At 36.3% G+C, this 12,415-nt stretch overlaps 1 protein-coding gene across 1 annotated transcript in view; it reads left to right on the top strand.

Annotated features, from left to right (window-relative positions):
- Positions 1-10,256, top strand: part of LOC109855286 (somatostatin receptor type 2-like) — a 47,869-nt gene extending 37,613 nt beyond the window's left edge. The window contains exon 2 of the mRNA XM_020429372.1: positions 8,631-10,256. Within this exon, the coding sequence (XP_020284961.1) occupies positions 8,991-10,238 (1,248 nt within the window). The 5' untranslated portion in view covers positions 8,631-8,990 and the 3' untranslated portion in view covers positions 10,239-10,256. The remainder of the gene's footprint in view (positions 1-8,630) is intronic.
- Positions 10,257-12,415: the final 2,159 nt, after the last annotated feature.

Below are 12,415 nucleotides of genomic sequence, written 5' to 3'. Positions count from 1 at the left end.
GCGAAAACTTCTCACTTTTCTCTCGCGACGATGTCACCAATCTGTACATTTTGGACAGGAGGAAAAATCGAATAAACATATTATCGCGACTGTTTTCGCGTGCGAATCTTGCATCGCATTTCTCGTCCTGTCAAAGAGAAAATAGAATTATACGGTGACAACAAACAGACAATAGAAGTATATGCGAGACTCAAAGGGAATCAAACATCCTCGCGCAATGTGTCTCAGGGGTGAGATCAATTTTCGGGATACACGCCGTGAGAAACTCGAGGTTTTCTCTCTGTAGAAAATAAACAGAAGAGAGTTTTCTCGGAAATTCAACTTCGTGGCTTAGATCACGAGTGCTGAATTAAGCATCAGAAAGATAAATATGCAGACTTTTTTCTATAATATTTGATTTTTGTTTTTAACCAGCACAACACAAACGCGCGCTACGCGCACGCTATTATTATTTTCATTTTCATGTGTTGCATCAGTGAACACAACCTGTCACCGCGATGACAGCTAATATATACATCTTATAAACTATGTATTTAATACACCTACGAGAGATGTCAAACATAACGCATGAAAATCAAACTCAAAAAATAAAAGAAAGAGAGAAGAATGGAAAAACGACACGTAACTAAAGTCACGTGACAAAGAAAAGAGTAAAAAAGAAAATATTATACATATACATATATTATAGATAATATTCTATATCTATATATAATACACATACATACACACACATATACACATATATATATATATATAGTTATATACCGTAATCACGTAACCGAGGTCAGTGATCCCGCCCAGGTCGCACGACCGAGGTCAGTGACTCCACCGCAGTCGCGCGACCGAGGTCATTGACCCGCCGCGGTCGCGCGACCGAGGTCAGTGACTCCACCGCAGTCGCGCAACCGAGGTCATTGACCCCGCCGCGGTCGCGCGCCCGCGGTCAGTGACATTACTGTAGTATGTATATAATACAATTATAAAGTATAATATTATAAATATATAATAAATTATATGTATAATATGTATTATTTAATGTTATATATAATATAAATTACAGTCACGTTATTTTCACGTGTTGTTTTTCTACTCTTCCTGTCAAGTGACTTTAATTACGTTTTTAATTTTCTCTACATATACGACGAACTGTCTCAAAATCGCTTTTCATTATTTACTCTCTCGATCTTACCGATTCGATTCGACTCGATCAACCAACCAACCAACCAATTGGCAACGCGGAAAAAAGACAACAATAGATGCGATACATTCGGCTCCAAAACGCGCACTTCGCGGAACACATGGATTTTTTTATATAGAATTCAAAACGAGGTCTTTACAACAAATGTGTAAGAAGTTGAGAAAAATTAGAAATTTCTTCGTCGTGTCCTTCATGACGTGAGAGTTGTAATATTAATTCTCACTAAGAAGTCGTTAGGAGACTGGAGTAGATACTTTCTCGTCATGTCTCTATAGCTCGCGTCGGAAAATTTGCGAAAGTGAGTTTTCAGAACTTTGCACTCGCCAAGAAAAATCTCTCGGAAAAAGTTGAGATAAAGCTTGCGTACACTTTGTTGTGTGTGTGTGTGTGTCTCTTCCGCGCATTACGTAACGAATAATTAGATTCCGTAATTCTCAGGGACATATTAAGTTTGGAAATTTCGTTTTGCCGGCGCGCGTAATTTGTATTTCGATTAATTTACATATTGATATATAGTGAAAAGAAGATTCGTCACACATTATAACTCTTCGTTATTATAACTTACTGTTCTTTTTCGAAATTATTATTTAGCGAGTTTGCAATGAAATGACGACAGTCTTAACGCGCGAATCGAAATATCGATTGTCCGGATGTTCGATAGGAAAGTTTTTGTTCCTAGAGTGACTTTAGCGATATTATTATCCCGCTATACATACAAGGTAAATTCTTCCATCGAATATCGAATGTCTACGTATGCAGAGAACACTGAATGTAACTTGAAACCTCCCATTAATCTTCAGTTTGAGATACAATATACGTGAACTGTCAATTTGTTTGACGCAACTTTTTTCCTATTTCTTTACTGCACAATCGCGATATATGCACAATCCGTCATTCAATGAAAGCGACCATGATGCGCACAAGTTGCTTTCGTATATTTGCGTAGAAAAGTTATTTTTCTGAAAAATATTTGCAAGCAAAACTATCTTCATACAAACAGTTACCAGCGCGCGCACACAGGTGTGTGACGCTTGAGAAAAATTTTGCGGATAAATTTTTTGTTTAAAGTAAATTGAAGTACTGCAAACAAAAGACCCACGACAAAAAATATCTATAGGATTTAATTTTCCTTTCTCTCTTATCATCGTGAATAAGAGATTACGTAACGCAAAGATAAAGCTTAATATAAAGCGGCAAACACATAGGCGTAAATCTACCTTTAGACGTGCCCGAAATTGAATTTCGACCGTTTCATTAATCATTCGGGTGTCTCGATTTTCCCACGAGTTTCGTCACGAGACGCCATGTGTTATCATGTATCCCACAAAAGCACGCTCGCATGCTTCATCGCGTAAAGATAATATCATTTATTATTAGAAAGCGGATAAAAGTAATAAAAGAAAATAGATGTAATACATTTTTGTTTCTTATTTTCGAATTGTTTTTTATTGTGCATAAAATTAAATTTTTTTCTTTTTATAAAAACATAATTAAAGTAGCGTTAATTTAAATAATACACAAAATAATATTTTTTTTTGTTGATTAAATTATTTTTATAATTCTGCTTAAACATATGTAACTTTCTAATTTTACATTCTTTATAATTGCGATGTAGTCTCTTCTCTGAGTCTTCTCTGAGTAGGTTTTGATAATCGGTTAAAAAAAAGTGCGAAGACACACGGACTGCAAAATTCGCAGAAAAATTTCTTTTCGTTGCCACCTCCGCATTTATCCTGCTGTCGTCTTTCCCGCGCAGTTCTTTCCCAATTCACTTTATGTATATACCTTAAGACCTGAGGCACTCCGGAATTAATTAAATCGTTTCTCAGAAATTCTTCGCGGCAAATCCGCAATTTAAAAATACGACACACACGCACTTGCACTTTGAGAAAATGCACGGTTTGGAACAAAACCGGGCGAACTGTGTGTGCACGGCTTTAAAATGTGAGGCAATGAACCGCGAAAAATATAAGGGCGTGAGAAACAAACGACGTGAGTTAAGTAGTAGAGAAAATAAAGCTTGGAATTTAATAAGCTTGAAACACAAACGTCTTTTTTCCGTCTGGAATTTGTAATACGATATAATTGTTTGACAACACTTCAAGTTACTCTGAGTAATCTGATCAAACCGACAAACTTCACAAACTTCGTGTTTTGTTTTCATCGAGAATTTTGCATTTCTATGCGAAAGAATCCTTTGATCTATAATTTTACTTTTTTTCTCTTACAGGCGCGTGGCAAGACAAGAATTAAAAATCTCTGTTTTATTATCGAATTACAGTTCTAACGTAATTCTTTTTTTTTTTTATTGCAAAGCCATAAATGTCGAAAAGTGAAATCAATATCAATCTAACACCTGATCTATAGTTATAGCGTAAAAAGTGTTTACTTGGTTAATTTTTAAATATTATTTATTTATAATATTTTTTATAAGAGTATTAAACGTTGGAATATGATACAGTTTATTGTGGTTACTTTGTATGTTACAAGAGTTCCGAGAGCTTTGACATGTGTATGCGTGGTTCCATCCTACGATACCTTCTGTGCAGCATAAACCGTGACAGGATAAAGGCGTGTATTTCTCTCACTATTTCACAAAGCAACACACCACGCTGAAATATATAATTAAAACAAAAATTCTTATTTACATGTATAAACTTCAATAGTTAAGGAAGTTCTAATATCTTGGAATATAATATAAATTACAATAAGTTTTTATGTACAAAGCGTAAATATCTATAAATTTTGTACATGTAGAAAATATTGTGCCTTCCTCATTGTTGAAGAAATAAATTCAAGTGAAAGAAAAAAGTTAAGTTGGCGGTAAAAGATAGGTTTAAAACTTCAACGCGATTAAAAAAGAGAGTTTAATGCTTGTTACTGATCAATATTGTAGAGTCTGTAAACGTGCTGTAATGACATGTAAAACAACTAAGTGTTGTTTTGACGTACATAAGCATCTATAATGAGATACAATTTTTTAATTTAATTTCTCGCTTCTGACGTCATAATTAATTGAAACTTTGTAACGATGAAACAAGAATTATAAAAAATTTATTATTTAGTTTTCTCAGTGCGTTTCCTCAATTATAACATAAGACAAAGTCATTAATTTTGTTTTACTTCATTATTATCTGGAATTTTTCCCGATGAATGTAAGATTGTTTATGTGCTGTCGATTCGTTGTGCAAAGTGTTTCAAACAAATTGCGTTTAACAATGTTATCATACTTTAGTCACGTGTTTTTTAAAAACTAAAGTAAAGTCATGTGACTTAGTCACGTGCTGTTTTTCCTCTTTTCATTGTCACGTCTATTTTAGTCACGTTTTTAAAGACACGTGACTAATGTAAAGTCACGCGACTTTAGTCACGTGTTGTTTTTCTACTCCTACCTCTTACTATTTTTTTATTTTGATTTTTATGCGTTATTTCTAACATCTTTCTAATGTGTATTATATGGTTTGTAAGACGTATTTACTATAGCTGTCATCGTGGTGACAGGTTGTGTTCACTGACACTACACGTTAAAATAAAAACAATAATAGCGTGCGCGTAGCGCGCGTCTGTGTTGTGCTAGTTCTTTTAAAACCTATTTTAAAGTAAAGTCAGTTGGCAACTTCTTTTCCTGAGCCAATTTCATCGAGTTTTGTCGGGCGCTTAGCTATTCCACGCGCATGCAAATGTGGTCCCCCGCAAATTGCGCGTATTACGTAATAAATATTCGGAATTCTCGTTTAAAGTGCAAATGTGAAAATGATATTAGCTGATATGACAGAAAGAGAGAGAGAGAGAGAGGAAGAATTCAAGCGCTCCCGATATGATTAATTTACCGATACTAGGTACATTTCGTATATCAAAGAGAAATTTCGTATTTATGATTTCAACGCGCAACACGACAAGTAATTATGTATTAAATTTTATGTTAATTACTTATTAATACATGCTTATTTATGCGCTTCAGTATTTAGAGGTTTAATACCACTCTTGATAGAGAGTGAATAATGTATCGTCACGCATTTGTAATAAATTAATACATGTATGTACATTGCGTATGTACATACGCACAATGTGTGTAAATTTTTATGTAAAAACATTTGTTGTCATTGCAAGATGCACATATGTAGATATTCTTTACATTCGAATTTTGTAGTCACTTTATTATATCATTTAAGTGATTGTAAAACACACACAAAAACTTATAGTCTGTTTGTTTGTTTGTTTGTTTTTTTTAATTAAATTGTTTCTCTTATCTCTCTTTCTCTTACTAGATTTTCGAAATTTTATCGTTATTTTTACCCCCAAAGTAAGATCTCCGTCTCATTTGACTCATTTCTCATTTCTCACATTTATAATGATTAATTGCGAAAATTTATTGTGTTCAACTCTAGTCTGTCTGCTCGATCGCCTTAAGGATCCTGTAGCTAAAACAACAAATAAATAAACCGACGAGACACATCTGCACATTCGTTTGATTGAGCTTTTTCCTTTTAGTATCCGCCGCGCCCGAGTAAGAAGGTAATTAATTTTTCTTGTTGTGATCTCTCTCTCCGTGCTCTTTCTCTCTCTTACTTCCTAATGTTCGTCGGTCTACGCGCTATTTTCTCTTACAATTCTTTTGTTTTTCCAATAACGTTTTTTTCCGAGAAACTGTTGAGATATATATCTGCCAGACTGAACAAATGCAATCGAACAAATACGATTCATGACGTTTAAACTATCAACGTTTTCGCGCCGTTAAGAAATGTATCTCTATGCACTACTTAATATTAAAAAAAAAAGTAACGGAATTGCACACGAAATTAATTAAAAAGCATTAAAAATAAAAGTAATATTAGCTCGCAACTTTTTTTCTACAACGGGGGCGTCTGAAACGTCTAATAATAATATTAAATGTGCAATATCGTTTTTTTTCTTGCACATGGATGACGTTTTATACACGCGTACGAAAGCGAGAGACAGCAGCTACTCAATTTGCAGCTTTTATCTATTCACACACGTGTCTCACAGTGCGCTCTTTTACGCGGTAAATATCCGATTAAAAGTAGCAATAAACGGGAGGAAAAAAATAACGTGTCGCTTTTGCGAGAATGTAAGCTTGAAGTGATTATAGTCGGCAATTAGTCAGACTTCTCCGGTTGATGTAGCGAAAAAGCATGTGCATTGTGACGATGTATCTCGTTATACAAAAGAGTGATAGTTTTAAAAATAATATTATCTAATTAATTATACGTATCTTTAAGTTTAATTTTGTACAACGTAATCTATAAGAATGACGCGTAATATCGAGATAAAAAAACCAAAGGACAAACTGTTTCGGTCTCTCAAATTATATAGAAAGAGATAAGCGTTCTCTCAATTATACAAGAGCAAGAGATAAGATGGTTTTTACGACAAATGAAAACGAGATAAACGTGGCAATTAAGGAAACTTTAATTGAAATTCGAGATTTAAATAAAAAAATTTATTCACAGACCTCTTGTTAGAGCTCCATCGTCACTTTGGCACGAGTCAATAAATGAAATTTCGCCGGGAGATTTGCCACTCTTCAGCCAATGTGAATCGGGGGGTGACCATATGCATGAAATATTCATTGTTTCCTCGTATTGACTACATTAACTCGTGTTTCTGTTCTCACTTGGAATCTCATTTCCGTTATTGCTCGACACACGACTTGTTGATTGGTAGCGAGAATTGCGAGAGGACAAACTTCGCGATTGCAATATCTGAAAAGCAAATGCGTTTCGCGTGTACGTACACACCCTCGCAAATATGTAAATCACCGATTCGATCACGTAAAACTCGATTCCTTTTCGCGTTGAACTTTGTTTAAAAAGTGATATTTCACGGAAACGAGACCGCGCCGCGATGTCTTTGGGAAAAACATCTCGCGCGGAAATTTTATGTCGCCGTAAAATTCAAATCTTATCGCGGGATATTTATAAAATATGTTAAAATATAAATACGTATATATATATATATATACATATAAAACACACGCATGCGCACGCATTTTTTATTATTCTATTTTTGGTTACCTAGCAATAAATCAATTAAGAATATGAAATGTGTTACGCGCAATATATCTCGCAGAGAAAATAATAGAATCGCCGAGTCGTATGATCGATCGAAATATATAACGAAAATATTTACGAGTTTGTCGATTCATAATATGCAGCACAGAGCTATCGTCTAAAAGAATATTTCGGATTCATATCCGCGTTGAATAAATCGCGCTCTACTTTTGATTACTTTTACGCCCATACTGGATTTTTCTTGTTCCACTTTGAAGGCAAAATGTTCTGTTTACGTAACTTTGCGAGTTTGTGAGTAAACAGTGAACTTTTATTTTACTTTGAACAAAGCCACTTGGAGCAATTTGATATTTTCTTGCTTTAAGTAATCAATGTAAACGTATTATTCGCGCGCGCGCGCAACCAATATATTTAAGAAGTATAAATTACTTTTACGTATAGTATATAATATATAGTAATTACTATAATTAATATAATAACATAAAGTGACATTAAATGGGTTTAATTACGCGAGCATTTCATCACTGCTTCGTGTTGCTGTTTGCGTTTGAACGCTTTAGGATAATCTACGTTTTGATGAAATTTCAAAGTTTTCACTCTGAAGTTGTACGTCCAGCTTACAAATACATACACACACACAGCGTACAACACTTGTGTATAGTGTGGTTTACCCGAAACGTTACGCGTTTCGACTGTAGTTTTCAAGTTACAGTAAGAGCTTTCAACGGGTCAAACACAGTTTGTCACAAAGCTTCGCTTTCTCCGTCTCATCGACAACATTTCCCCAAGCCATTGTCGCAATGTGTGACTGGTACCACGAGCCAAGATTATTTCCACAAGAACCGGTAGCTTGAAAATTATCACGTCGCCACCAGCAGCATGATGCCGCATTGGTTGCACAGTAATTTCATTGCACCTCGCATAGAGTGACGAAATGATACCTTGAGTGCGTCGCCATTCATTGGCTTCTAAATGCAGAATTATGTTAAATCATGAGAATGCAAAAATGCAATAATAATTCTGTTTTTTTTTTGTAATTTTTATTTTAAAGCGAATTTCCGCTTAATTAAAAACGCAACTCTTTCTCTCAATCAGTTTTAGTAAGTTTTTTAAACGTAAAAGAACAACGAGAAAAATACAAGTTTTGAAGTTCTTTAAACGTTGTTGTTTTATGTTTAACCACAGAGTCTAAACTACTTTATATTTAATTTGTTTCGAGATTACACACACACACACAAATCTTTCTGTCTCTTCGGACAAGCCTTGCTCAACAAGTTTTTCGATGTTTTCAACAAAATAGAATCCTACAATAAATCTTTTAAATTTAGAATAAAAGTGACTTTTTGTTCCCCCGTGCGTGTAAACATGTTTTTAACCATTTTCCTTCTCGTGTGTTTCAGATTCTACATTCGCGATCAATAAAAAGTTCGAAAAGAGAACAAGAAGAGAAGATGTTGTAAAAATTGACAAGCTAAACTGACTAATCTCCAGATTACACTCGTCAAGTGGCAGAATGACATCGATGTCACGTACGTTATTCCCATCGATGAAACAAACTTTAGTCACTTCGATCTCGTTCTCTGAAACATTGTCGTCTGTCAAGGTAGTAAGAAGATTTCTTTAATCCCCACGACAGCGTCTTTAGATCTTCACTGTCATAAACTAGATTTTGTCGATTGAACAAAGATTCCTGCAATCGAGAGAATTAAAGAATCGACTTGATCTCTTTTGTGTGCGATTGATTTTGATTCCGGAAAATAATGACAAATATGACGACAATGGATCTCTTGGATTACGCTCAGAACATCACTCACAACAACTTGACGTACAACGGCACGAACTGCGACGCCGATCTGCCGATTATCGCTCTGGTCAATCAGATCCTGTACTCCATCGTTTGCGTGGTCGGACTTCTCGGCAACACTCTGGTCATCTACGTCGTTCTCCGTTTCTCGAAGATGAAGACGGTGACGAACATGTACATCGTAAATTTGGCGATCGCGGACGAGTGCTTTCTAGTGGGAATACCGTTTTTGGTGACGACCATCAGCTTGCGCAGTTGGATCTTCGGTGAAATTATGTGCAAAGTGTACATGACCACCACGAGCATCAATCAGTTCACCAGTAGCATCTTCCTGTTCATTATGAGCGCCGATCGCTACATAGCCGTGTGTCATCCGATATCCTCCCCGAAGATACGCACGTCGTTTATTTCGAAAATAGTCTCGCTTACCGCCTGGACCACCAGTGTTCTCTTTATGGTTCCCGTGTTCCTTTACGCGAACGCCATAGAATCTCCGGAAGGTATCGTCAGCTGTAACATTTACTGGCCGAACGATCACGGCGGTCAGACCACGTTCACGCTTTATACGCTTATTTTGGGCTTTGCTGTTCCTCTGGTGCTTATACTGATCTTCTACTTTCTGGTAATCAGGAAACTGCGAACTGTAGGTCCGAAGAACAAGTCGAAGGAGAAGAAACGCTCGCACCGAAAAGTCACCAAGCTGGTTCTAACGGTGATTACCGTCTACGTGTTTTGCTGGTTGCCCTATTGGGTTACCCAAGTGGCGTTGATCTACACTCCGCCGAAACAATGTCAGTCCAGCATCAGCATCACCAGCTTTCTTCTGGCCGGTTTTCTCAGCTACAGCAACAGCGCGATGAATCCGATTCTGTACGCTTTTCTCAGCGACAACTTCAAGAAGAGCTTCCTGAAGGCGTGCACCTGCGCGGCCGGCAAGGACGTGAACGCGACGTTGCACATCGAAAATAGCGTGTTTCCTCGAAAGAACAAAGGCACCAACATCGACCGGCTTCATTCCAATCGGATCACATCCGCGCAATCGAAATTGGAGCTCGAAGACGAGGAGGCGGAAAGAGGATTGCTCATCAGCAAGACCTCCACGACCACGGTAACCATGACCTCGCGATCCAACATCACAATTAGCAGCGAGCCCAAGGACCCCGTCAAGAACGGCGCGCAGTTGACCCTATTGACGCAGGTTTAAGCTCTCGCCAGGATCCTGGAGGATACGAGCTTTTTTTTAAATAAACGTAAGAGGGGCTAATCTGCAGACTCGCGTCCGCAGCTCGCTGAGATTCTGTAATTGTAGCAACGATATTCCGAATAAATCTCTTGTTTCACGAGAACGCGAAGAGAGGACTGCTCGTCAGCACTTTCGCGATCTCCTACGATGACCATGACGTCACGATCCAATATAAGAGAACAGAGAGCTCAAGGATCTCATCTTTAAAAGAAACAGTCGACTCTATTGACGCAGATTTAAGCTCTTGCAGGGATTCTGGAATAAGCGTCTTTGTGTGTGTGTTTTTTTTTTAGAATAAGCGTATTATAAGCCGAAGTTAATCCGAAGATTTACTAGTTTGCAGGATTTTGTGATTACGCGCAACGATATTCGTATAAACTTCTCATTCCACTGTTGTGATTGACAAGGCTGAGAATTGAGAGCAGAAATACAGGAAATTCATTATCAAGTTAACAATAGTCTGATGCACGGATGACTTTACGAAGCAAAACAATCCGGGCGAATGTTTCGCTGAACGAGTTACTGCACAAAAACAATCGTCGTAATTATGTAAAATAAATTATACTCGCAGTACAGATTGAAGTATTGGTGCTATTTGATTAAATTATTGATTTCTGACTAAACTGATAATCAAGAAGCGATCAGTCAGATTGTCATTGATGTTGATCAAAGAAAATTTTTATGATCCGACTGCGCGCGCACATCGCGAAAATGTCATGATACGGAGATATTGGATCGTAAAGATTTTCTCGTAAAATAATGCTTGTCCCAAAACAGCGACAGTTGTTGTACCTGACTGTTAATCGATGTTAATCGTGTATTATAATGTAATAACGCTCGAATTTCGAATTAGAGTATAGCGACGAAAATCCCTTAAAAAATTCCCATTACGCTCAATTCTAAATGCAACGATCGTCTAGAAGGCCGCTTTGTTTGCTATCTAGAGACGGAGATTTCTAATTCTTTATCCAGAGCATAAACTACGTGTTGTCGTTTGAACTGAACGTGAACGTTCAGTGAACTTTCTTATTTCGAGTTTTTGTGAAAGCACCAAAGTTGCCGAAAGAGTCAGCTCGGATTTGTGAATATGTACGAAAAGTGAAGTGTCGTAATTACTCATTTGCGTTTTGGAGCGGAATTGAACGTGTGTGTGTGTGATATAGATGACAGGCAGAATGCGTATTAGAAAACATTGTTTGGCATTATATAAACGTGAAAAAATCTATTGTAATTAATACAAAGATAGACAAATGTGACTAGGTCAAATATTAGCCACCTACTGATAGTTTATTAGATCCTTCTATTAACGTTTCGTGCCAAAAATATAACGGCATTTCTAGAAGTTACGAAACTCAAGAGAGGACCGCAAATAATTTTCGAAGAACGATGAATCTTCCCGACTCAGTGCTGCGAGGCCTAACAATTTTCCTGAGCAGTTTTACTCTCGAAAGAAAAGCGACGCGGTTTTCTCGAGTTTTTCACATCATAATTTCATCTTTCATATATTTCGCTTAATGCGCTTATTAATTTTATTGTTTTTTTTTTAACTCGGCGAAAATCACATATGAAACATCAATAATACCGAATTTATATAAGTCACACTTCTCTTTTGAGTATTTCCTTATATGTGTCCGACGCGCTTACGAAAAAAAAAAATAATTGAACATTGCGCGCGAAGCGCGAGAAAATTTCTCGATATATTGAGGTACCTTAAATTCTAGATATTAATAGATAGTGTAAAGAAAACAAAAACAAAAAGTTTATGATAAAATATCAGACCAAAAACGTATTTGTCACATTCCGATAAGCGGTGTTTCTCGTAATTTTACGTCGAACACGATTTCATTTATTATAAATATTTCGGATAACATCGGGTAAAAGCCATCGATGATACTCTTTGAGCTGAAAACATTGCCAAAATATTAAAAACAAAATTCTTATTTCACGAACTTAACAAATATACAAACTTAATAAATTGAATCGGTTTTTATTATATAATCGCGATCATAAAAATATACCGATTTTTATAATTCTTCGTGTTTATTACTAAAACGTAGTTTCTTTTACAAAGAGTCTGACTGGATAAACAAATTGATAGCTTTGTTTACTACTACTGTTTACACCATTTTTAACTTTTC

Source organism: Pseudomyrmex gracilis, unplaced genomic scaffold (assembly GCF_002006095.1).
Source record: "Pseudomyrmex gracilis isolate BER0280 unplaced genomic scaffold, ASM200609v1 scaffold_86, whole genome shotgun sequence".
Lineage (NCBI taxonomy): Eukaryota > Metazoa > Arthropoda > Insecta > Hymenoptera > Formicidae > Pseudomyrmex > Pseudomyrmex gracilis.
The sequence above is the reverse complement of the archived record's forward strand: the minus strand, read 5'-3'. Positions and strand labels throughout refer to the sequence as shown.